The 27,848-nt window shown below is 36.6% G+C and overlaps 1 protein-coding gene across 10 annotated transcripts in view; it reads right to left on the reverse strand.

Moving 5' to 3' along the window:
* The window catches only part of EYA4 (EYA transcriptional coactivator and phosphatase 4), a 151,777-nt gene that overhangs the window by 71,511 nt on the left and 52,418 nt on the right, over nucleotides 1–27,848 (reverse strand). For 9 of the 10 annotated variants that reach the window (XM_090135775.1, XM_090135774.1, XM_090135773.1 and 6 more), the window contains 2 exons: nucleotides 20,331–20,381; nucleotides 3,791–3,840 (listed from right to left, as the gene is read on the reverse strand). In XM_090135775.1, the coding sequence (XP_089991901.1) occupies nucleotides 3,791–3,840; nucleotides 20,331–20,381 (101 nt within the window). The remainder of the gene's footprint in view (nucleotides 1–3,790; nucleotides 3,841–20,330; nucleotides 20,382–27,848) is intronic. The other variant, XM_090135776.1, reaches the window with a different exon arrangement.

Here is a 27,848-nt window from a genome sequence, read left to right on the forward strand (position 1 = left end):
ACTGTTGAACTAAACAATTTTCTTAATCTAGTTGTCTAGAATAAGTTGCAGTAGACACACACTGTTTTCCTTCTCACTTTTGTTAAATTTTCTGATGCCCATAGAAACCCATTTGGGTAATGCACTCAGTCCTAGCATGGCTCTGGTACAGCAAGTATCATAAGCATTGTATTCACATCCATGCCCCAAGATGCAGCAGAACCAAACCTTAGTCTTATGAATGGAATATGAAGACTGTTGTAGACATCGCTGTTATTCAATACCATCTATTTACTTGTTAATACATTAACATTAGCAAGAAGCAGAAGAAGACTGCTAAACTTTCCCTTTGCAGGGACTTCCTCCCATCTCCCTAATTCATTTTATAACCCAGCAATCTATTTATTTGCCAGATCTTGATTTGTGATGCCACTTTGGTCTTACAGAGGCCTGGTGACAGGTGACCTCTGACAGACATGGCGAAAAGGAAGACTTTGGTCTGCTGCTTTGGAAGCAGTGACCTGTTCATCAAGCAATCTGTTGTCACAAAAAAGATGACATCCTGGCTAATGCAGCCAAAACTAACGTGCTGTGAACTGGAGGCTGGGAACCAATATAAATCATTTTATCAGACTTCAAATCACATCTATTCTAGTGTTTAACTCATTTCCACAGCAGTGTCTTGGGGTATGAGGCTGTAAGCATAGATAAAAATCTCCATTATTAGAATTAAACATGCTACTCTGATTATCTGCACAAAAAAAATGGAACTATAATAACTGTAAACAAGTTAAATTTAATCCATTGCTCTGGATTTCAGCGATTCTTATATAATACCAAATTAAATGTATGAGCTGTTCGGCATACTTGGGATCAGTCCCATTGTAAAGCATATCCACTATATAAGAAAATTAATAGCAGTATATGTTTATAGGCTCTGTACACAAGAAATGTTCTTCCTAGTCTTGCTAGAGTTGTCATTCATGCACATTACTCTTGTCTCATCAGATCTGTACTATGAGGGTAGGCAAGTCTCATTCACTGCAAACTTTCTGGCTCCAGAAGTCTATAAACATTTTGCACGCTTGGCCAGTTATCCAGAATTGCAGGGCAAATTTGACTTTTATTTCAAAATTATGTGGAAAGAATGCCATAATACTGCAACAGTCACAATGGCATCATAATATGTTTAATACCTAAACAATCTGAGATAAAAGTAAGTTTTCACAACCAGCTCATAGGGGTTTTGCAAAACAACTCCCAGGAGTCTTTAACAGAATTTGTAAGACTAAGTCATTTGCTAGTTGCAGTTTGTGACAGAGATCCATGTATCTTTTTGTTCGCATTTACAACTTGCCAACCCAGCAAGACTCAATTCTTAACGACAGTTCCCTGTGTGTGTATGCAATTTACCTGTTGAGATAACAACCATAATGTATAAATAACTGCTGGTGACAGTGGATGTTTGCTGTGCATCTAACTGGATACTTCTGGAAAGCATTTTTTGATATGCTGCATAGGTTAGTAAATTCCCTTCAGAAAAAAAATTTACTAGTCACATCTGCAGTTTGAATGTTTCTTTCTAAAAGATGAACTGAGGCCAAGCAAGACAAAGAATCTGCTGATACACACATGTCACTCCAAGAATTCTCCTGACAAAGTTCCCACACCCAATTTAATTACTTCCCTACTGTAAAAACACTTTCCATCTGCATTTATTGTAATAGTTTCAAATCCAAAACCAACACACTATAAAGCTAGCTAAATAAATGAATGATATTGGCCTTAGGTCCTGAGCCAGGAGCTATTCTGTAAGGCTGTGTGTCTCCAGCATTCATTTTTATGCTGATGTTTCATTTTATGTGCAATGTTTTCACTTAAGACTTGTTTAGAGAAGAATTACCTTGCTCCAGGCTTTCAAGTGTCATGTGCTGTGTGGTGCCCCTAGTGCTGCTGCTGCCAGAGGCTGGCAGATATTCCCTGCAAGACCCAAGTTGCATTCTGGATAAAGATGGGACAGAAATAGCCTGCTGCAGGCTGTATATACAGCATTCCACATATACAGGGCAGGAACACTAATTTCAACTTTATCTGCTGTATCCATCTGCTGTATCTTTATCGGCTGTGGAGCTTCAAATGAAAAGCTTTTTTTTCCTCAATGAAAAAAAAGAAAAAACTAACAGATTTCTCCTCAGTACTGACTATTCATAATTTGGGTTCCCCTCTTGTACAAATTTGTAATTTGGGTTCCCCTTGGAGACAAAAGGTTTTTGTTCCTCATACCTAGTATAAAAAATTTAATTACAATTCATAAGAAATTTCCTACTGTGCACAGATAATGACAGTAGGTCGTATCTTATGTCCTCAGGTATGTTGCAATATCATGGTGTGATGAAACAACAGCCATGGACTACTTTGTAATTCTTAAACACTCGAGTTATAACAGTATTCTTTGGACAAGCAACACACTTGAAATTACACATGTACACAAGTGGAGATTCTCTATGCCATCAAAGTACATCTACCCTTTAAGAAACATGTAGATGTGGTACTGAGGGACATGGTTAGTGGACGTGATAGTGGTGAGGTGATGGTTGGATGTGATTATCTTAGTTTTTTCCAACCTTCATGATTATATGATTCTATGAAAGAAGACAGACCTCGACCTTTATAATAAAATTTAAACCAAAGTAGTAGGATAGCAGATAAATTTCTCACTTAGAAATTATTAAATGAGAAACGAAGTACAAAATATGCCCCCGCTGAATCCCAGAGCAAAACTGCTACTGACTTCCCTTGAAAACGTATTTAGACATTGAATTTTGTATTCAGTTACACACTTTCAGCTCTTAGCAAACTAAACGAAAGTCAAGAATGTGTTCACAAAGGGCAGCAAAAGATACTCAGATGGTGCACCACAGACTCAAGCCACAGACAGATTGCCTTCCTTATCCTAGGTGGCCCCAGCTTCAAGAGGACATGAAGACATAGCAAAGGATGGGATCTGAGGGCAAATTTTGAATTACTTAGCTTTTCTGAGTTTTAATCACAATTGTGTGACTTCAATTTTCTTTTATGCTTATCTCTTTAAATTAAAGCCTTTGAATTTTTGTGAAACTTCAAAAGTTCTTCGAAATTGAAGCAAGATGAAGACAGACAAAAAACACAGAAAATCACTAAATTTGAAGAAAATCATCCACTGTGGCTCAACAGTTTACTAATGAGCAGGAAGATGCCCATCTAAAACAATTAGTATTTCACCTGCTAAGAAATATGCATAAACATATCCACACATGCAAAATACAGAATTCAAATGTCTTCCCTTTTCTCCATGTACATGAATTCAGCAAAAACAGCATTTGGTTTATTTTTAAAGAATGCATGGTCTCTTCCCTACTTACAAACCCAATGGCATGTTTTTCAGAAGTGAAAAAAGATTCAACGAAAGTAAATTTTTCCAAATAAAACCAGAACTGCCTACACACAAAAAAATAAACACTTAAAAGTCAATACTCAAGTTTTCCCAAAGAAAGGGATAAAAGAAAAAAGTGAAAATTGATTAAGTAAATTTCCCTATGCTATTCCATAGCATAATGGAATAATGGCACCATCTAAATCTGTAAACCCTGATGTTAGCCCACATCTCTAACTGAGGGATGAAAACCTTCCAGACTGAAAAGCAGTTAAAATTAACCTTCTTCCTTTTCAAAGCAGGTCCTTCTCACTGAGTGCTTTCTGTCTGCATTTCAGCTCGGTATCACACCACATCACCATGCTGCAGGTAGTTGGCATTTGCCTTTTGTTACTGTACCTGGCGTTCGGAGGCTCTGACACATCTGATTCTGTACACGTTTTCTTTACCTGCAAAAAGCAAAGGATTTTCATAGTTACTCTCACTTGCAACACAACTTCCTTGCTCACCATTCACACACTTACATTGCTTAAAGTGGATGCAGCTCTGCTCACCGTGATCTCTATAAAATACTTCCCGCTTTTTACAGCAGCAGTATGCTGTACTAAACAGTGTGTTTCATTATTATCCCATGAACAGCTGCCAACTGCACTTCCCTAGGTTCCATTAGTATGTAAAATGTTCAGCTAAAATAGCTTGGGAGTAGCCCAACTGGGAACAAAGAAACCAAAGAACCAGGTTCCCCACTTGGAAACCAGAAAGCCATACTGTTCTCAGCAGAGTAAAGAAATGTTTCCCCAATTGACACAGCTTCTGTTTCCTGCTCAATCTCACAATAATAAACACCAGATTCTGGGGCAAAGTGCAGTGCTAGCTAAATAACTCATACATTAATTTTCATTTTGTGAATCTTCTGGTTGTTAAACGTACGAGGGCTGCTCCAAAAATAATGCCAACTCTCTTACGATGTCAGCCTAAGATGTAAGAAGCAAATGTTGCTGGTATGGCAGCAGAGGCTGAAGCTTGCCATCAATATTCCGTTACATTTTGTTGCTGTGTGACAGATGGCAGCAGAGAGACATCTGACAAAACAGTGTCTGACATGGAAGTGCTTAGGAAGAAAAGCTGTGTCATCGAAATCCTCCATATGGAAAAATAGCACCCATGGATGTTCATCTACACTTACTGAATGTTTGTAGAGACCAAACAGTGGGTGTCAGCACAGTGAGATGGTGGGTGGTTTGATTCAGCATTGGTGACAGTGGGGCATCTTCTCTGATGCACATTTTTATAAGCACAGCATGCAGGCTCTTGTTCATCACTGGCAAAAATGCAGAGCTAATGGTGGTGACTGTGTTGAAATACATTGTTCTGTAGCTAAGAATTTGGTCTATAAAATAGTGTTATTGTGCTCTTTGTTCATGTTGTAGTTTCCATGGAAATAAATAGGACATCATTACTTTTGGAGCAACCAATGTATTTTCTAATGCATCAATGAATATCACATACAGCATTTGTACAAAATTTTGCAATATATAATTAATATAGTATAGATAGCTTGATTAATATAATTATCCTTATTCTTATAAATACTTATTATTGTAATTAATATGATATATAATTAATAGTAGTTTTACTTCCATACTAATTTTGCAATACATTGCCATTGGCCATTTAAGGGTGAAAAAAATACATCACTTTCCAATAAAAATAGAAAACTGTTCTCTGGCAAACTAGCTATCTCTTTGGGATCTTTGGGATTTCCTGCAAAAATTTTACTGTGCCTTCTGGTAATCTAAATTTTTTGTTCTTTCAGCAGAGAAACAAATATTTTGCTCACTTGTGTGCTAATGTAGAATCCAGAGCTGAGTGGGAGGTTTCAAAATTCCATTTTAAAGCCACCTAGAAATATTCATAATCATTCAAACTAATTTCATATGACTGACACAATGCAAAGAATATTTCCATTACAACTGGACAATGAAAGCCCATGTAAGCCTTCATGAACAGTCAGACACTAACATGAATGCTACAGTTTTCTGTTCACTACATTATTATTATAGTAGCATTAGATTTGAAATATAGTATAAAACTTGAGATATAAACCCATGACTGATTACCAAATAAATGCCTCAAGTTTGTGTTAAGGTGCCAATAAGAATAATATCCAACAGAATTAGCATATTGAGTATCAAAATTACAAGCAATTGTTCAAAACCTAAAATCAAAATCATTCAAAGAAATTGAAATGGAAGCAGCCCTTCTTTGAGAGGCACCTGTATACTTGCAAAATCAGATTGTATCAACAGGAAGTTACAGAGGGACATGGCTGGAAAGACAATCTTTCAATTTTGCATATAAAATTAATGTATAAACTCTCTAATTAACATAAGCAGTAAGAAACACAGTAAAGCTTTTCCCTTGTTTTGTTAACATATACTTACTTTCAAGATACTTGTGCTATCTCCTTGCTGATAAATCACTGGCACTTAAACTTTTCATGGGACAGACTCACAGATGACTTGTCCTACCCCTGCTAGCACTAGTACTGCATCTTGTTTTGATCAATGTTAAATAAAGCAATTGAGAAAGACTATGCTCTACTTGTGTGATGAAAACAAGAAAATTAAAAAAAAAAAAAAGAAATTCTTATATCTTAAAAGTGAGTAACAAAAAAGCAATGGGTCAGCTGTATCAAAAAGACTCACTTCCTGCGAGGTGAAACAAACTCCAGGGGGAAAAAAAAACACAAGTACTTCATATTCAGTAATACTGCAGTGAAAACAAAGTACTTAATAAAATAAGAATATTTCAGGTTTTCAATTTGCTGTACAGATGATGCAGTTTGTGATCATTTTCAGAGGAAGTGTGTAGTATAAGCACGCCATATATACATGTCTTTTCCTTTAAGACTGAATGCAAACTTCATTACGCATCTTTGGATCCCCCTTTCAGAGTAAAGATTTAATAAATAAAGATGTTATTTCTTAAAGGAGGAACAGGCATGTGATTTTCTTTCAAGTGGCTGGGTGGATTGAACACCCAACTTCTCTTCAGGGCTATTTAAGTAGCAAAACACATTTTGTTATTCATAAAATTATGCCACCCTTGAAGGTGAACAGAAAATCACAGTGAAAACTTATGATCAAAGGCTAAATATCATTATCTTTGTCTTCAGCTGCACTATTTTCCCTCTTAATCTGCTTTGGTGACTGTTTTCAAAATAATTAACCTTCACTAACACCACATTTATTTACATTCTTGTGTGTTAAATGTAAGAACTTTTTTCTTTAATCCTACTCAGTTTTCCTTTTTTTTTTTTTTTTTTTTTTCCTCTGTTTATACAGGTTTTCTCACCATTTCAGTCATATGCATGTTGAGAACTATTCACTACAGTGGTGAAGTATCAATTTCAGCTGTTTTTGAATTTTACCAAAAGGTGTTGAAATCTCCTACTCTGGGTTGCCTACTTCAAAATGTTTGAAATATTTCAGCTAAAAATGCTTAAATCCAGTTTTTTTTTTAAGAAAACAAGATGTTTTGTTCATATTTTAAGCTACATAACTATGCTGCTCGGAGGCTTTAGCACCTGTAAGTTTTGAGGCTGAACCCCAAAACTGAAAGTGCACAAGTACAAGATGTAGTGATGCCCAGCAGTCATCATCTCTGTGAAATGGTGTCCAAATCCATTTAGCTTCATATGCTTTTAAAAGCCATGTTTTCACACCATTAGTGAAGCCCTGTTGTATTCCAGCTTCTGAATTTCTGAAGACCAAATCCTCTCTGAATACTCTCCACGTCAAAGATAGAGAAGCCAAGTAAGAATTAAAAATCACTTCTCCTGATTTCCTTAAGCACTTGTGGCATCAGGAAAGTGTCTGTCCTTCTTTAAGCGGTGAGTCCAACGTCTTCCTATGACAACAACCAGGCAACATCACAGAACAGGAGAAACATCCTGTGACCTCAAATAGGATGAGGAATAGAGGAAAAACTCACACAGGGAGGAGGGACAGAAAACAGGGAGCAAAAGTAGAGGGGGATCTCCAGGGAGCAAAATCAGAGGAGGGCAGAAGCTAATGCAGGAATGTTATGGGTAATGGATGAGTACTGGAGCTTGCATGGATGGGACAGGGCAGCACAGTTTGCTCTCTTCTCATCTAAGATCTGGGAGTAAAAATCAGAATGACAAGCTCGAGCATTCATCACAAATTTATGAAAGTCGCTAGTAAAGGCTTTATTAATGACCAGTCTGCACAGAATAACAGGCTGGTTACGCCATCTGCTCTGCAGATCTACTTAATGATCCAAGCTGGGGAATTGTACTTTGAACTTACAAAATGGTGCACAAATGTTATGTTTATGCAGAAAAAATGAAGATCTAATTTATATAAAATTGAAGAAGACATTAGTCAAACATTTTATACAATTTCTGCCTTAATCTCTGCCTTCATTCTTCAAATTTGAAACACAAACACTGTTTTAAGTGTCTTACACTTCATGCTGTAAGGGCAGCATGAAAAAGAGATGCATTTATTAAACATCGAAGACCTAGTATATTTAGGATATCTATGCAATATCTGTATGACAAAGAGTGATCTTATATTCACTGTGGAGTTTAGATGCTTCAACAAATATGGACTGAGAAACATAAGAAAAATCTAATTACACGCTTTGAGGAAACTGGAAAGTTATGTATGTCATGTAATAAGAGCTGCACCATAATGGATAAGAGACTGGATTTTCACAGACCATATTAAGTTCTGGTATTTCCTCACTTCTGATGTTTTCCTTTGCAACATTAACATCTTTTTAACATGATTTTATTGGACCTTATTACACTAGATGTTAAAACACGAACTGATCCAGCTCTGTGAGGTGATCTCACATGCAACCACTCATAGCATTAAATTCATAATGCAACACAGGTGAGAAATCCCTTCTAGCACTTACAGTGAGCACAGTAGAAAAATCTTGCAATATCAGAAGTAAATTATTCCGTCAGTGAATCTGCTGAGCTCCCTCACCTACTGCATCAAATATGGCCGTGATCACCTGATCTCCCAAATTGGTGAGCACGTAGTGAATAGTGCCTGCAATGTTTTGGGTCAGAATGAAGTAGCTCTGCATGCAGGAGCTACTGAAGATGTAACATCAAGGAAGTAAGAGTGAAGGGGGAAAGTAATCTTCGCAGACACAAAGACATCTCTAGCATGTCTCTAACCTGGAGAATGGACAAACCAATTGCACTTGGTGTACTATCAGGATGCTTTCCTACAGTAGGTTACCCCCATGTGAAAGCTCACCAGCCAGGGAGAGGTCCAAGTCTGCGGAATGAGCAGGGGAGGATGGACAATATGGGGGAATATTTTGATGGAAATAAAAGAGAATTTATCTCAGGATATCTATACGAGTGTAAACAGTAGCTCACAGTTCAGATATTTTTTAGATGCTGACTTCAACAATCTTTACATAAACCATTATAACCATCTTGATGACAAAAACCATAGTACAGAGACTGTCTATATAGTGTCTAGTACATCAAGGATGTTTCTTGCTACCATGACACTACACCCTTCATTACTACTACTACTACAGAAAAATTAATGATAATATCTTGAACTGCAAAGACAGGATAAAGGCTGGCACAAATATACAGTGCTAAGATTTAGTAACAAACTGTAGGCATTGTGTATGCTTTCAAATTGATTTTAATAAAATCTATAAATGTTGTTGAGAATTAAGCTCTTTATGGTGGCTAAATTCAAATAATACAAATGCTGTGTATATACGTGAAGTAAATTTCAGTGAAGATTCTGCAAAGAAAAACATAAATGCTAAAGTCCCCCAGAGAAAGATCTGAGAAAAATTCTAAGTAGTCCCAAATTCTTAAATAATTTCTTCACAGTAAATCTCTGTTCTGTTTCACTTCCATAGGTCTCATAAGGATTTCAGTTACCTAAGCCTAATAACAATAAAATTTTATTATCCAAATTTATATAAGCAATTTATATGAAATTCTAAATAAATAATGCAGTACTTTACTTACTTACTCTCAGGTTTTAACTTTGTTTCTGACTTAGCTAAAAACAGAAACACTGATGCTAGTGTTGAGTGACAGAACTTGAAGCAATAGAAAATAGACTTTTCTTACAACTTTCACAGTGCAGATCTGTACATAGTTACATTTTACTTGGTATCACATTGTGAAGCAGATTTATTGTGTCTCAACAGATCTAAAAATATAACAGTTCTAATCTCAAACTTTTTATAAGGATCAATTTAAATTCAAAAATAAATTAAATTCACTAGTGTGAATTAACTATTATAGAATTTTAACTATTCAGTAAACTCTTCCATTTTCTTAGTAATGAAATTATTATGCTGAGAACTAAAATCATTTCTCTTTCAAATACATCCAGTTTGCAACACAGTGAACTTTGCCTGTTTATGAAAAATGACAGTAAAATGGAAATCATTCAGAAGTTACAAGTACGGAAGGAGACTACTGAAGTTGCTCTTTGCACTTCACGTAATATGTGAAATGAGATTTCTTATTTGAAGACAACAGATATCTTTCCCTGCCTTTAGGCAAGGGAGAAATAAGAGCACACTAGGTACTGTGTGGGAGCATTCACGTATAACACTGAGCAGCAGGGCAAGGCAGGAACGGGAACATGGTAAACCATTTCTGTAGCACAGAATCACAGAATTGCCAGGGTTGGAAGGGACCTCAAGGATCATGAATCTCCAACCCCCCTGCCACACGCAGCACCATTGCTTCCTTCTATTTTCCATACATATTCCTTTCCAAAGATAGATGTATTAATGATGAAATATATCACCACTACCTTTCTGTATTCCTCTCTCCTCAGAGCAATGCATTGGTAACACTGCTGTGCACACCAGCTAATGAACATTCAAGCCATAAGGAAAATTCCACAGAGGATATATCTGACATAATTTACCTGCAGTTTGGACATCTACATCTAGGCTAGTCACCTCAAGCTTTCTTTACACCTAACAGGAAGAAACAGATTTCACCTGACCTAGGGCAGTCTTCCATATCAAATAGAGATGATTTACAACTAATAGTTGCTAGTCTCCACTGCAAGCTCTAGAGGATCTAAATGATTAGCCAGACATTTGCATTATGTAGACTACATAAGAGAGTAAATATTATGTTTTATGTACACAGTTTATTCTAAATGTATGTTTGCAATCTTCCTCCACTCCACCAAAAAGAGTGATCAAATTCAGATAAGATCTTTAGAGAAGGGACAGAAAATCCTAACGTTTTAATTCCTGCTCTTTTTGAACATGCAGTGGAGAAAATGTTGATTAACAGTGCTGTCAGGCAGTCTGCACTGTCTCCATATATCTTGTTTGACTCAAAGTTTTCTGTGAAATCCTTTTGTACTTGCTGCATTGACTACAATATTGAAAAGAAGTGGCTCCCGCTATATTTTCACACTTCAGAGCCTCAACTTCGCTGAACCAGTCATTGATTACTCATTTAAGAAGGAACTATGGTTGACAAAACATACATTAATCTGTTAAATGCTTCCACTATTTGAGATGACACTATTGCTGCCACAATATTTCAGATCTCATGTACACCTGTAGACAATAGTGTGGAGGAAACTTCAACAGAAACGAGCCTACAGACAGGCCAAGAGGATGCAAAGTTTTCCCATAGATCTCATTGCATCAGGCTGGGATGATGAGTACTGACACACTGGAGTCCTTTGCTCGTGTGTACCGTATGTAGGAAGTAAAGTACCAAAGGGTTTAATAAATAAATCCAGGCAAGTAACATATTTGTAATACTCATGACCATAATGATTGTTTCTTTCACAAACAACACACAGCCTTATGGCTGACATAAGCCCTTGTACTATTTAAATCAGAAGGATTTACCTCATATAAAACTGTTTTTGTATTTGCAAAGAAAGAGGTCGCATTAAGATGTATTCATGGCATAAACTGATAAAATCTGAGGCAATCTCAATTTTCGCATTCATAGGCTATCTTTGGGGTCAAAAATTTCCTTCCCTGGCACATTCTTATCCGTGGAAGGGTTTCCTACATGTTTGTTTTTGCAACCTGATTAATGGGTTCACTTAGTTCAGAGTTCTAAGCTTCTTTCAAGTTTTTTTTTTTTTTTTTAATACCTGAAAACATTTTTAAAACACATTTTAAATTGCCTTTGGCACAAGTGCACTTTCAAAAATATCAAAGGGTCTGATGGTCAAGTCATAATTTAAGTCATTGGACCCTGTAAAATACAATCTTCTACATTCTGAAATGCATTTATATATGCACTGCGGGGGAAAAAAATCACTTTTTTTTTTCCTTTTTGTTTGTTTGCATTAGATGAAAGAAGGAAATATGCCTTCCCTTAACTGTTGGGGCAGGCAGGGCAAATGCCATACCACAATCACACTTTTTGTTTCAGCATCAGTTGCCTAATAGCTCAGAGCTCACAGAACACTTTCCCCTGCCCTGCTGGGAGGATGGGCTATCAGGCTGGCTCCTTTCCTAGAAAGAAAGAAGGAAAAAAAGAAGGAAAAGGAGCAAACCCCAGTCAGCAGTTGCAAAGGCAAGGAAGCTCCATCATCCTGGAAAGGGGAGCAGCTTACTTATTGTCTGAGTCTCATGCAGGAGAAAATAATACTTAAACACAAACACTGGAAGTCTCTCTGACACCCACCTCCCCCATTTTTTTTTTCTCCTTTTCTCACTCCCTCCCTTTCCCACTCATTGTTTTCTGTCTGTTTTAAATAATAATGGAAAAAAAACTACATGAAGATAAGTACACAGCCTTTTGTTTTCTTGCCAAATCAGCAGTGTGTGTCAGTGCAGATGAATCTACAAATGCATCTTTGATTCTTCCCCAGTATCCACAAACTAGAAATTAGCTAGAAGATACGGAAAAATGCTTCCTGTTTTTACTCGTTTATGATCCCATGATCTCCTCCAGACTTATCATTTTGAATTAGTTTTAAGTGTATGTTTTCTAAAATTTCAGCATTTCCAGTTATCATTGATCTCTTTCAGCAGAAAAAAAAAACACCACAGTGAGATACAGGAAAAGAGCCACACTATGTAATACTGTCTAGATTTAATCTCATTTCCCAGTGCCATAGACATGTCATAAGCAAAAATGGTGTATCAAAAATGCTTTGGAGTTATCATTTAATATTCAAAGGAATAACAAGTCATCTCCTGTTATATGCATAAGATTCAGCACCCCCTCAGAAAACCTAAAGTTATTTTCATTCCTCCTGCTTTTCTAAACTAACCAGGGCCAACAAATGCAAAGAGGAAAAAAAAAAGTAAACTTTGAAGCTGAAATTTAAAGCAAAGAAAGGAAGTTCAAAAGTTAACGTTCCTATGGCTGTGCTAACTTGGCCATGTTGCAAATACATCATGCAAATACTTCAAGCTATTTTGTTAGAGGTATATTGTACTGTGCCATAAAGCATAATAAAATATACTGTTTTCATACGGAAACCATCTTGCACCAGCAACAGTACATCATACAATGCTGATTTCTCAACCACAAAAGTAGTATCTCTACCACAGCAGCTTCTCTTTCTGAGAATGCTGATGCTTCACTGGGATACAGCATTCACCCAGGCCAGTCAAGATTTTACATGCTGACTTCTCCCAAGTCTTTTTCCTCTCCAGAAAATAAGCTCTCAAAGAACGCTTGCCACAGCTTTTCCATATCTCATTTAGAAGAAATTTAAACAAATGGCCTTGTTCATTGTCTCCTCGTTTCTATTCTTCACTATTTTGGCTTTTACCTAGGAGGACACCAATATCCAAGTGCCTTTCATGAGTGCAGTAAACATGATCATAGCCATCAAATTTCACAGACGATGAAACACATATGTAAAATAACCTTCTCTCAGTAAAGAAGTTCTTCAACCCTCTGCTCTTTTGTTTGTCTTCTGTATTTTTAAAATACATACTGTTATGTACTAAGGTTAAAGGTAATTAGCTCCCAAAAATATGCTTTAGTCTTGGTCAACAATCTTAGGTTTCTTAGCTTCATAGAGGTCATTCCTTGATTCCCACTCAAGCTTGGGGATGATCCATCCACAAAATCACCAGCTGTAAAAAAATCACAAAATCACCCTGTAATCTCTCTTAGTGGTGCATACACATCAGCTACATTCTTCATCCCAGAGAAAAAAGAGTCCTAAAGACAAGGATTTTGGTTCTGAACCATATTCAAAATGTTTGGGGAATGTAGTTTAGGGAAGATCTAAAGTGTTTGCAATTCTCTGACAAGATGAGAGTTTTATAGTAATTAGATTTCAAGCACCAAAGCCTTCATGAATGTCTGGGAAATGTAAGAAAGGATAAATACCTGGCTCAAATCACTGTCTGATAGTGTAGGATTGAATAGTTTTGGTGCACTGAAAGCATAATATGTGGGTTCAGCCACATGACAATTTGTTTCATTGAAGTTTCAAAGTTCCTAGGCTGAGACTTGAATTGCTCAATTCTACATAGTAGAGACAACTTTTTCCAAGTGTAGTCATTCATTCACCAGTACCGCTTTCTCTTTTTCTCAGATACACTTTTGGCCAGCTTTGCTTCACTGTCAGTCTTATCTCAAACTCTAGACTCTTATAGCTATAGCAAATGCAGCCAGATGCAAAGGCAGGAGATCAGCATATTCCCTGCAGTGTCCAGCAGCACAAATCATGTTGTGTGACCAGTTCAGATTTTCATTACAATTTTTAGTGCATCTGTTAAGGAGGGCTCAAGTCAATTCTGTATCTTTTGGAGCTCTTTTCATGTCTCAGGATAGACAATCATATTCAGTAGATAGTGTTGTACGTGAAAGAGTACTAGGAAGACAGGAAAATGTAACTGATAATTAATTATTCATAGATGAAAAAGATTATCTAACTTACCTAATAAAGCAACTTTCTTCCACATCCTGAGCTGAACACAAATGATACAGAAAATATCAACTTCAATTAAACGATCATGTAACTGGCCACTGGATAGCTTTGCTATGGTCAGGCTCAAGAAATAGGAGGCCAGACTCCCGGCTTCTCCAGCTCCAGTTGAACTACAACATGTTTGACAGAAAAAAAGGAAAATTCCTATTCTGAATATTGATTATTCTTTTAGAAAGCAAGACAGTAATTAACTGCTTTCCTTCACAACCCAGAATACCAGAAAATTTTTCATTTGTATACACGTATTAAGATATGGAAATGCAAAAGGCATTGACTAACTGTGCGTTCTGCAGGAAACGATCCAGTCCTGCCTAGATTCATATGAGCTTGCATTAGTTTCTCTCATTTCAACAGCAGTGAGAGTAGCAGCAATGGCTAACTGAGGCTCTGCCACAGTAACATCTAATAGCAAAAGGAATTCCCTGAGCTAATGAGTCATCAAGCTTGAGGTAAAGCTACAAAGATTTAACCAGCAGTCTAAATCGGAACACGGTGGTTAGGCCCATGTTTCAGAATAAAGGAGGTAAGCATGTGAATACTCCTTTGTAAGCTGAGGGGGAGGATGAAGGGGGGGTGCTCAATTAATGCCAAACAGCAACAGGTGGATGGAGCAAGTAGACAGGTTGGAGGGAGGACAATCATGGTAATGTGAGCAGGTAACATGAACACAATCTTAGCTCAGCATCTGCCTACCCATTATCAGCTGGCAGAGTCCTGTAGGCATTCTGGAAGATGGGAATTAGATGGAGATCAAGATAAAACAGTATTCAAATAAAATTTAAAAGCCAAAAATCTGCCCTGCTATCCCATGGCAATCTTTCTCCTGGTGGTAGACCAAAGATCTTCAGCAATAATTATCTGGCTTTTCAACTGGTAGTATCTGTGAATTATAATATAAATAGATAATTTATTCTATGAAACTAGTCCAAGATTAAGTCATCTGCTAACTGTACAATGACAGTATTTTTTGAACAATACACTAAAGTTATTCCAATTAAAAAGATGTACTTAAAATACATATGTGACAACATTTAAAATCACAAAAAAAATTGTAGGTTCAAAACTTAAAAGTGGAAGTACAGAATGAAGGTAATAAACGTTTAGGCATTACATTCCACCTTGAAAATTACTAAGCCTCCTGTACAGTAAATAACTGTCCTTCAGTACCATACATTTCAGTTCTCTCTCATTACTAGCATTACTTCCCCAAAGATTGTAGCAATAATTTCTAGCAGCTGTTGTAACATTAATAAACTATATTAAACAACCAAAAAGCCTGTCAACCTACTTCTGTTAGAGTATGGATGCAAAAAAATTCTCTCCAGCTCAAACTACCTGCTGGTCAAAATAAGATTATCAGTTCTTTATGGCCCACATATTGTCTTACTTGTAGCAAAATAATTTGTTAGAAGAAAGTAAAGTGACATGCAACACTGCAGTATAAAATCTCACAAACAAGTAGACATGATTTGAAGACATATTCGTGTGAATGTGTATCGCCATGCAACAGAATGTAGTTAGCTTCTGGCTAGTTTAGTTTCCAGTGCCTCTAGAACACTTTTATTAAAGTGAAGAAAATGGTGCTGAGAAACAAGTGTGGAGAAAAAAGAATAACAATTCTCATGAGGCAAACTACAGATAAAATAACTTTCAATAAGTATACAGGAAAATACACACAGTGTACACCTAGTAACTGTATGTTGGTAAGTAGCACAGAAACAAAACATAAGCTAGTGAGACTATACACATTCAAACACATACATATATGATATTACTTAATGAACAGGTAAACTCCAGGTACACTTGCAAAACAGTGCTCATTAAAAAGCCTATAGTTATTACAGACAGGCAGACAGGAAAAAAAGTCATAGAAGGATTATTAATTTTATCTACATAGAGGAATGCAACATTTGCTTGTATACTAGAAATAATAACAGACACAACTAGAAAGCACATTAAAAATACTAACTATTCTTTTGTCCTTTTGTTTTATGCTATAGTTCTTAACAATAACCAGAGTAGCAGTGTTTATAGTATAAGAATTATAAATAAATCTTAAGCCTATATCTAATAGCATTTTTTTCATTATTAGTCAATGGGGACAACATCAGAGATAATATAGCTATTAAAATGCCACAAAAAGAACTGCAAGATGCCTTGGTAGATCACATTTCACCTCATACATAAGTCACTTTCACCTCTTTTTTCAGGTTTGAAGGTTTAGCTGGTCTATACTACTAAACTACTATAGACTACTATACCCAAAATATTTTTTCAGATTTTTCATTAATACTCCTATTCTAAAACGCATATTTTACTTTTCAGAATGTTCTATGAGCAAAATAGTAAAACCAGCTTTCCAGAAGCACTTAATATCTTCTTTTATTTTAATATTTTTTTTAATTCATACCATTTTGTTTATATTTGCAGTCCTCCAGTAAATTCTTTGACCAACAGGCAGTTACTTGAAATAAGGCGATCCTCCAATTTATTTTGGATGGCTATATACACATTGCAACTAAAAAGCTCTTTTGTTTAGCAGAATGTAACAAGCAAGATTCCCTAAACTCTGAAAGCATTCAAAGCAAAAGCAGGAGACAGCTTAATAGTGAAGGATTAATTTCATACAGCAAGGTCAACTGTCAGAAAGTATATTGTGGGTCATCTGCCACACTCTCTCCCACAGCCTTTCCAGGCATAGTCGATGGAAAGAGTATGCACACTGGCCCCTCTTTCAAACAATCGAGCAAGTGTCCTTTGTCTCCTGCCCAAACGTGCCAAGCCTCCTGCATCTTTCGACCCCCCCTCCCTTCTCTTCTGCCTCCCAACCTGCACTACTGGAATGTTTTGGCCACAAGGTTAAGAAAGATTCCCCCATTCATCACAACCTGCCAAGCACAACAGGGTCACAGTCCCAGTCACAGTCCTGCCGCTTTGCTAATCCGGCCTCAACGCAGGCATGAAACTTCAAAGATCTTTTGCCACAGGCAAAAATTAGTCCTTATTTGCTTTAAAATCCGAGTATCAATCAAGTTAAACTGTGCTTCAGTGGAGCGAACATTCTGAGCGCTCAGAGGAGTGCCTACGTTTGGAGCTCAGTTCTGGCTCTAATTGAATGCAGAGCTCACCTGGACCAGCAGTACAAATACTTCAAGTGCCCCGAAAATCTAACTGTGAGATAATTCCTTCTGTCCAGAAATTAAGCCCTGGTAGAAAGAACGTGCAAGCATACAAGAAAACAGAGCTGTGCACATGTGTAAATAACTATATAATGCACACAGAATCCCCGTTCATGTGCAAATGCTTCAAATTACTTCCCCTTCTAGTCTTTTTATTTTCAGTTATGCCATACGATCAACCAGAGTTATATAACTGTAAAGGTGTATAATTGTAAAGTTCTGTTAATGACTCTTAAGTATTCTGGAAATTAGTTCTGAAGAACAATTACAGATTAATTCAAGAAGACCCAGTAAACATTTGTTTCATATTTAGTAACCAAATATTTAGTTAACTCTAGCTAAAATAAAACGTAAATTCCAATATTCTAGGATACTGTCTACCACTCAATCCAACGCAAAAAAAAAAAAAAAAAAAAAAAACCAACCCGAATTATTATGTTTGTAATCAACTCAGGTTTTTCAATATATATTTTAATTGAACCTTTTTTGGAAATAAAATGGAATTTATTTTAAAACGAGCTTTTTAAAAATCTTCCCATTTTCTGCAGATATTTACATGCAATTGAATATTGTTAAAATGTGTATTAAGTCAGGGTAATTATTAAATATTGCATTAAATTAAATATTGAAGGAATAAACTGCATATGCTATATTTCCTGTTACACTACCACAGAAATGTGTATTTTTGGAAATGTGCATTTTTGGATTTTTGTAATGTTCAATGTAATTGAAAATACAGCTCATAAATTAAAATACAAAAAAGAAGTAACAATTAACTGGAATATTATATTTACAAAGAGTTCACATACCTTTTATATATAAGTGTAATATAGCCATGCTCTCTTTAATTTAAAAATATGGAAATGATATGTAAAATTTTGAACACCTTTAACATTTACCAAATAAATTATAAAATTCAAAAATTAAAACTAAGTGTTGGGTGTTTTGTTTTTTTTTTTTTTTAAACATTCTCTCTATGTATATGCAAGTTTAATAAAATTTTAGTATAGCTACTTGCAATAGAAGTGGCAGAAAATGAAGATTATAATAAGATAGGCAATAATGCAAATCGGAGACAGATAGTATGCACTGTGTTTTTCATGTGTTTCCTCTACTTTAAAGTATGCTCAGATATTTATTAAATCCTCATCTGTTTAAGTTTACAAATTAACCTGGACTTCTAATTTCTGCAGCAGACGAATGATCTTCCCTGTATGAAGACTCACACGTATGAAGGCTTGTAGGAACATACAAAAACACAGCTATTTCCCCAAAGTCAAATTCAAGCCCTTTTTCTTGAGATTATCACACATTCGTACCAGACTGATGCCACTTGATTCACTACGGCATTGAACAAGTTACACTAGGCAGTTCAATAAATCCAAAACAGTTTTGGAAAAACACACATTGGTGAGAAATGTGTTTTTAATTCAGGAACTTAAGGTGTTACTCACTTTATGTAACTACTTAGGATTTACCCTTCCCTTAGAAGATGAAGAAATTAAAATGGCAAGAAAGGCGGTGAGACGGTTAAAAGCTGCTTAGCTGGAGCTCATTTCAGAAAACAGTGAGCAGTCCAAGAAAAGAAACACGTAATTGGATACTGCTGCTCACTGCTCTCCAGAATCCAGAAACAAAACTAAAAAACTTATTGGCTGTAATAAGTTATCATACCTTTCTTGAAAACATGTCCCCGAAACATTACAGCTCCCTGTAGCAGTAATGTTTTTTGGTTTGGGTTTTTTTTGTTTGTTTGGTTTTTTGTTTGTTTGTTTTTTGCAGATGGACCAAGCTGGACTGCCCTTTCTTTTCTCTCTAATGCACTGCTGGCTCTTCCAGCACCATGGAGTGCTGCTAAGTGCAGCCCCTTCCAGGTCTCCCCAAATGGAGAGGGCCCAGGCAGCCAGGCAGGAGGTGCCAGCTCATGTCACAGCCCCCGAGCGCAGACAGCACGGCAGCGGAGGAAAGCATGTGAACGCAACAGCAATGCGTGCTCCCACACTCCTTGGGCAAGGAAGTTTTTAATCAGAGTTTATTTTTTAGGAAAATTAGTATGTAATTACAAAGCCCATTAAAAGTTTGAAACATTCACAGTGCAGTAAGACTCAAATATGCAGTCACATGTATGACACATAACAATAGAGGGAAAGCTTTGTACAGCCAGCTTTGAGGAAGTAGGAAGGATGCGTTAGTGTAATTACACTACAGCATTACTGGTTCCAAACGAATGCCTGATCAATTTAGAAACTGATTTAATTGACTCAAATGGAATAGAAAATTAAAACCATTTTATTTCCCTCTACAGTTTTTGTAGTTTAAGGATAATTAAATTTCAACTCTGCTTATTCCTAGACACCTGTCTCAACAAACCAGCCTTTAAGTGTCCCTTAGAATAGTGTAATCAAATAGCACAACCAATAAACTGCTTAAAGATTTGACAAAATGCAACACTCACAGCACCTCCAGAATAACACCTTTTCCTTCTTACAGCACTTAACACATCAACTCCCACGCTAATAACAAGCTGCTCCCAAAAGAACAAAGTACTTGAGGGATTCAGACAAATGCCCAGCCTAAACTTCTGTTCTCCAGAGCAAATAAAATTAACACTTACGATGTTCCCAAAACAAGTTCGAAACTGCTGCCACAGAAATGAAAACAAAATCTGCTTTTCAGAATACAATCTGACCACACAACCTATACCCACTTGCATTTCCCATCACATCACTAAGTGACCACTGCATCAGTATCACAAATTGAAATCCATCGTAACCTTACCTCATTTATCTCTGAAGAATAGAGTCGAGTTCCCCAAATGTGTGAAGTCACCTTCCAGGACAAAAGAAAAAAGACTGTCTGTGATGTTTGGCACTAATTAACTTCCACTGTTCAGCATCTGAGGTGTCCAGACATATTTTCTATGCTTTATTCATCAGCGGGCTACAAGTTTTTAAACTGGAAATACTGAAGACACTTTGTTCTTCCCTGAACTGTCAGACTGAGCCTAGCGCAGTCAGGTTACTTAAGTTAACTAAGAGGAGATCTGGATAGTAAACACGCTTGGCTCTGTCCAATGGCTTTCCACACCCTTCTGTTTATAGTAAGATGACTTGCATTCAGAGGTCACCCCATCAACAGCTCCTGTCTTTCAGTGGGTATCTAATGTGCTGCATTTATCCCAAGGCTCTTTTAATGAAACCACCTTCCCGTCCCTGCTTGCCTGCTGTTGCTGTGACACATCTGCTCCTTATTGTACCAGGTCCTATTAAGTGTTAAAATACCCTACCTGGGCATACATTCTGCAAGTAACAGATATTTATGGGTGTTAGCCTTGTCTGTGAATACACACAAAATAAAGCCTTTCTAAAGATCAAAGAGAAAACTTTGCCAGAAACATTCGTCTTGCAAATAAAAAAAAATTCAGGAGGAAGGAAGATGGATGCCATTGTTTGATCTGGACTTGAAAATTTTACGGATACTCCCGCAAAGGATAATGCTTATGCCTGTTCCAGATAATATTTACTTGAATATGTTAACACGCTGGAAACAAGAGATGAGGAGTGTCCTCGAACTCTACTGCATAATGACACAGAGCCAAGGAAAACAAGGGTCAAGTGCCAGGACCCCAGTGCAAACACTAAGTCAATTCTATGCCAAAAGAATACAGGGAATTGATTGCTCTTACAAAAGTACAGACTGCTGGCTCTCATTTTTGTGCATACAATATGCTACTGGCTAGTAGTGTTCAGTGATCCAGCTGGCAACTGTTATCTCTTCATACAACGCTGCAAATCAAAAAGGCAAAGCTCAACCTCACATTTCTTTATTGCACTAGAAATTACTCATCACAACAGCTGTATCTAAGTAAACTGTATCTTAAAATGGGAACAAGAGCACAGTTTTTATCATTTTCCTTCATCAGACCAATGTCAATAAAAATAAGAATTGAGAATCATTTCCAAATTTCTACCGATGCTTTTTTGTTGGGCAATACTTGTTAAATTCAGCTCTGTTTCACATGGAGATGTGAAACTGAAGATGGCACTCTCTCCCCATGCAAACTGGACCTGATTGCTGCTCAGAAATTCTCTTTGAGTGAAAGTTACACCTGCAGAACATTTTCGGCACCAGTTTTTGTCACCACTGCAACATCCAAATGACAGATAGCTTGGCTCTGTTAAAGCTAATAAAACATGATTGATGAACTGGGCTAGAAAGCCACGTCAGTTCAGATTAGGATATCTGTGCCATCATTTGACAGGTCCCACGCTTTATTATTAGAATCAACTGCATGGACCGTAAGGGCCACTTCCATTCAGATTCTCCAGTGCCTTTTTTTGAACCTAAGCCTATTTAGGAAACTCAAGTGCAAAAGCTTTTACTTGGAAATTTTGCTTATTTTCTCTAAAATACTTGTGCTTAGGAATACAATGTACGCCCTTAAACAGGTGTCTGTCAGCTGCTATTATCTCATGCACTGAAAGTCCAAATAATCCTCATTTCACTGCATTATGTGGCACAATAAAGGCTCACCTCTTTGACAATGAAAACCTACTGGAGCATATATAAAGTACCGCGGAGGGCATAATCAGCTTTCAGATGTTGTTTTTGACATTAGCATTGGGCATAATCTCATTTTTAACTGCTGAAACAACTAATACTCCAGACGCGAAAGTTTGCTAATGCTAGATGATGAGCTTATTTCAGCAGCAAAAAAGGGAAACAAAGGAAAAAGCTAGCATGGAAAAGGCTGCCAAGGAAAAACCTTAATCATAGAATCATAGAATTGCTTAGGTTGGAAAAGACCTTAAAGATCAAGTCCAACCGTAACCTAACCATACTCCCCCAACTCTAACAACAGGTACCAACAAAGAGCCCGACTGATGAAAACCCCTGGGCACTGCTCTATGAAATACAGAGAATTGTCACAGGAGTAGATGTGGAACAAAATTTGTCTTTTTTTCTACCAGGCATTAGGCAGAGGAAGAGCGGCCTTGCTTTGGGCTCCCCCAAGCAGTTCAGGGGCATGCCCTTACCTTTTCGTACAGCTCTGTACACAAGAGCCTTCAAAGCCAGTGTCTCCTCACTGCCTCACTTTCATCCTCATGAGCTTCCCCAACTGTCACAGATCAACACTACTCTGCTCACAGACTGCAAGGACCAAAGAAATGACCATCATACTGTCAAATAATGATCAGATAATACAATTACATCTACAGAAGACCTTCTTTCTCAGACAGACAGGGAAACAACTAATTTAACTAAAGAACTGATCAATCTGCAAATTGAAATCAGCAAAGCAGAGCTGCTTTCTACAGATACTGAAATGGGAAGTTTCCTTGTACCCTTTCTTTATATCACTGCTCTAAAGACACACATACAAGTGAAAAGAAAAGCATGCAAGAATATAGCAGATATTAGTGAATAAAAATTGTATTCATTTGAGAAAATATGAAAGTGTGAAATGTGAAATATTTGGAATTTCTGAACTAGTTCTGCAAATGAAAGCATTTGGCTTCGGGTCACGGTAATAAACATTGTTTTGGATATAATTTGGAATTCTTTTTGGAATGATTTTTCTTATTCTGCAGTTTACTTTATACAGAGCTGTTCTGTGTTTCCCTGCAATAGGCAGAATACCAGTGCAAAAGAAAAGCTCGCAAGTACTCCTTTACCTTTTAAGCAATGTCACAAAGTATTCAGGACAACAAAAGTTACAGTTGCTGTTATCTCCATAGCTTTGCACATAGTAAAAATGGCAGGTGAGGTAAGAGTATTTTCTCTACTTTTTCTCATTTTCCTCCAGGTGAAGAAACTGGAGAAAAGGAAAATGTTTTATTTATGAAAGCAGTAATCTCTTATTCAGATATCGATGGGAACATAGCCTTCCCTTGAACACAGTTTTGCAGTTGCTTTGCTTTTTTAACCATTTGGATTTCATCAAACAGTACGCGAAGTACTTCAAGACAGACTAGATGGAAAAACAACAGCAGCACATTTTGTTGCTGTAGGACAAGCCTGTCTAATGCATTCCCAGAGCAATCACAACCATTTTACATTTTGAATCAATGTGGTTTACAAGTAATACAGAGACATGACTAACAACAAATAAGTACAAGAAGGAGAGGGTACTTTTTGAAAAAAAAAAAAAGAGTTGCTTATAAGATTTGGATCGGTCACAGTTTCCTAATTAAAGATCAAATTCAATGCCAAATAAATATTTTATTGGATTGCGATCTTGCATTCGAAGAGGGTTTGAAGGAGCTTTGATCCCTAGAATTGTGCAAGGCAGTGACTTTGCCCCACCTCAGGGCCTCTTCACATTTCCCTGGCTGTGGGACTGGGTCTCACAGGTCATGACAGGCCCTAAAGGTATGAACCTTTCACCAGGCTGCTCTAATGGTGCCTCAGCTCAGCTCAGCCCAGCCCAACTGTGCCAAAAAACTAGCTCAACTGCTTTTAGCTCTTTTGTTAGTTCCTCTTTTAAGCTACAAACTGTTGGAAAAAAATAAATTCTCAGATCAGAACTGCCACACATGTTCAAGAAATTTAAATTAAATATAAATTTATAAACTCCTATCAGAAGCCTTCATCATCTCATATTTTTCTATTTGTTTGTTTATTTTCTCCAGGATGCACCTGAGGAAATTCCGCAAAACCCCATAACTCATAAGGGGAAAATAAACTGTCCTCTGACTTACACTTCACAGTTGTCTCCTACATGTTTGAGGGCTTGTTTGTAAAAGGGAGATGCATCAAAACATCATTATTTCACTAGTTCTCTCAGTAGGTGACATTGCATTCATTAGACTCTGCTCAAAACTGAAGCTCTGTTATGTTCTGCCTGGGCACTTACAATCTTGCAGTGCACGGAGAAAAGTTCAGTTTTCATCCCAACTACCTTCTCTCTCTTTATTCTCCTTACTCTGGCAGAATGCAGCTTCTCAGGTACAGAGAAGAAAAACAACAAAAGGGCAGATTCCAGCTGGATGTCACGATGTGTGATTTCTTTGTGATTAACACTGTTTCCAAAACATAACAACTGGTGAAATTAAAAAAAAAAAATAGATAAATTGAGAAACAACTGAAAGCCATCTAAACTGCTGAACTCAAAGCAAATAAAGATGTTTCAATACCTCAGATTTTCAAGCAGCAGTAATGGAAAAAAAAATATTCTTTACAATACAGAATTCATACAAACTGCAAACATTTTAAATCACATTAAAAAAAATTTGAAGCCTTAATTTGCCAGATATTTTTTCCACAATTATGTTTTCCAGTTTATTTCAGCATGTAACTCTAAAATGCAAAGCACCTTGCCTTTGCCTTGAAAAATTAAGTCTTTGATATTAAGCCTTAAACATTAATACTATCGACATAAGAAAACTGTCAAAACTGGAAACAGTATTTTTTGCCTCAGCATTTTCATCTCAGTTTCTTCCACTGGGTTCAATGAAATTTTCTCCAAAATGCACTTAATGTTTCATTGCCAGTGGATATTTTAAAAGAATATGATACTTTGATCTAAAACAAAGAAGTAAAATCCTGAATATATCGAAATGTACAACAAGTTCAAGGGACAAATTATGTGAAAAGAGTTTTTGATATACTTTCTAAAGCAAAGCTGTCACATAACACCATAATGTGAGGCATTAGAGGTAAAAATAATTTTAGACAATGCTTTCTTGACCACATTTTCTAGGTCTCCAGCCAGGATCAGTGCACAATGATGGGTACTAATAGGACCCCAACATTAAAATTTTAAAATCTGTTTTCTCCTTATGGCTCTACAAAATCAGCTGTTGTGTAATCTTCAACATTTAAATAAACTGTTTATTTGGTCATAAAATAAATAAGTACAGGAGAGAACGACAGTTATACGAAAGCCGGGAAGTTAGATTTTTGAAGCAGATCTTGAAAGCAAGGAGGGAAATGAGAAGCTGAAACATTGAGAACTTTTGACTTGAACTCCCAAACAGCAGATGACACTTTCTATAATTTTCATCCTTATAGGTTCAAAGACATTTATAAAGTGTTTTAGCATTTTACAACTCTTTGTAAGGCTTCAACCTAGGTAATATCCAGTTTGAGCAAACAAAACTCTATCCATTTTTCTCTTTCATTTGCTCAAGCAGCTGGCATTTCTTGTACCAAGCACTTTTTTCAGCTTTTGTCCTGTTTCTGCAAGATGACCAACTCTTTTCTCTCTCCACTCTCTACGTATGCAGAAACATGTGCTATATCATCACATATGTTCCTAAATGAGGGAGTAAGGCGTGACATTTTTTAAATAAAGCATGGGCTGTATCCTTTCTTTAATTTACTGGTTTGAAAGCTGACTGACACCTCCATAATTGTCATAGGCCTCCCCACCACCTAGAAAACTAGAGCAAAGTCAAACTTGAGAACTAGAGCAGAGATTCCTAAGCTGCTGTATAGAAATCATTTAGAGGCAGTGCTCTCGTGCTAGGGCAGGCAAGAGGAGGAGCAGCAGCAGCAGAGCCTGACCTTTCTGGGCAAAGAGCTAGGACTCCTGCTGTTTATTTGTGCCTGGAGCAAGGCCTAACGTGGAAGGGGAAGTGCTTTTTACATGAGAGAAAAGATGGTGTTTTGCTTCTGACCTGGGAGACACAGCAATTAAGGAATGGCTGACACACCCTGGAATAGCAAGCAATCTCTTTCAGCAGTAGTTTCTTTGGTAGATCAGCAAAAATCAGCATTTTAGCTGAGGTCACCCCCATTATTAAGATTCATATGGGGCTATGGCATAAAATTCAGTTGTCTTTTTTTCAAATAAACTTTCAGTGCCACTTGATAAATTGCATAAAATATGAACTAGTACAAATAAGGAATTACAAGAGAAAAAAAAAGAAATCTTGTGCAGCAATTCCACTAAACAAAAGGTACATTTAGGACCAAATGAAGTTTGTCTTTCATGTGTTTGGAGAAGACAACCACATTAGATAGAAGTTATTTTAATTGTATGACAGATTTGAAAAGGAGCCTTAAGTAAAATTTTATACCTTAACGTAGTAAAACTGCATGAATTGTATAAGATATTATAGTTATAGACATTTTAGACAGACATTGAACCTAGCTGGGTCATTTAACCTGGCTTTTTGGAGATACTCTCACACAAATGTCCCTTAAAAGTTTGGGTAAAGCAAAGTTAATGATTACTGATTTTGGTCCAAAGATTTTATATCTTCCTCTCTACAGTTACATTTATGCTTGAGTCACCAATGTGTTAAAGAACCTGTACTCTGAAAATACAATTGAGCCATGCTAACTGCACATTCATTATGACACGATAACTTCTGGGCAGGATAGCATTCCATTTTTTAAACATGCTACTTCTGCTAAAAGCATTCTTTAGAAACACAGCTTTAACAATATTTTAACATAATAAATTAATCTGTTACATGTTTTCTTTCTTTAGGGTAAGACCTTTGTGCTTTTCCTATAATGCTTACAAAAGGTTTGTATCAAATATGGTGCTGATAAATTCATTCCTCTGAATGTCTATGTTGTTCTTTTCATCAAAGGAGAAGTTGCATGGAAGTTTCCATTTTTTTCCTTTGTTTGTGTTGGCAGCTTTACCAGTGGGAATTTCAAAGAATTCCACAGCCTGGCAAAGGGAGGAACTGACAGCTCTATATCCCCAAATTATCCAGCTTTCAGCAGCCTGCCCCTTTTTCTGCTGTGCTACACTACACGCTTTTATTCCTTTTTCCTTCAGTGACAGCCTACTGCTTAACCAAAACAGACTTCCCTCTTTGTATTTTATTAAATTTTATTAAATTTAATTTTATTTATTTTATACACCCTTTGCTATAAGCTATTGTACTCAAGTCTAAGAAAGTCCTCTGCCACTCAGAAAAGATGTGGGGACATATTTTGCTCTCTAGAAGAGCTCATCAGTTTGGCAGGGGATGCACTACAATAACCAAGAGTCTTTTGGATTCCACAGACAGCTTTATCAAAGATCCCTGTGATAAACCATTCACCAGCTAAACTTGACAAAATTTTTAAGTTTATAGAATGGCATAAAATTATTTACTGCTTCATAAGCAAGAATCCTGTAATATTTTCATGTTTTTCAAACATGCAGCTTAAGAATTAAAAACACAATTCTGTTTATATCCACTTACAACACTCTACTGCAGTGTAAATCTAAAACTATTCATGATATTCACCAAAATTTGGCCTGTCTTTATATTATTTCACCAGTTATTTTTATGTATAAAGTTTTAAGTCACCAAATCCAGTTTTCTTCACATCAGACTTGCAATTCCA

This window comes from Phasianus colchicus, chromosome 2 (assembly GCF_987193195.1).
Source record: "Phasianus colchicus chromosome 2, bPhaCol1.hap1.1, whole genome shotgun sequence".
Classification (NCBI taxonomy): Eukaryota; Metazoa; Chordata; class Aves; order Galliformes; family Phasianidae; genus Phasianus; species Phasianus colchicus.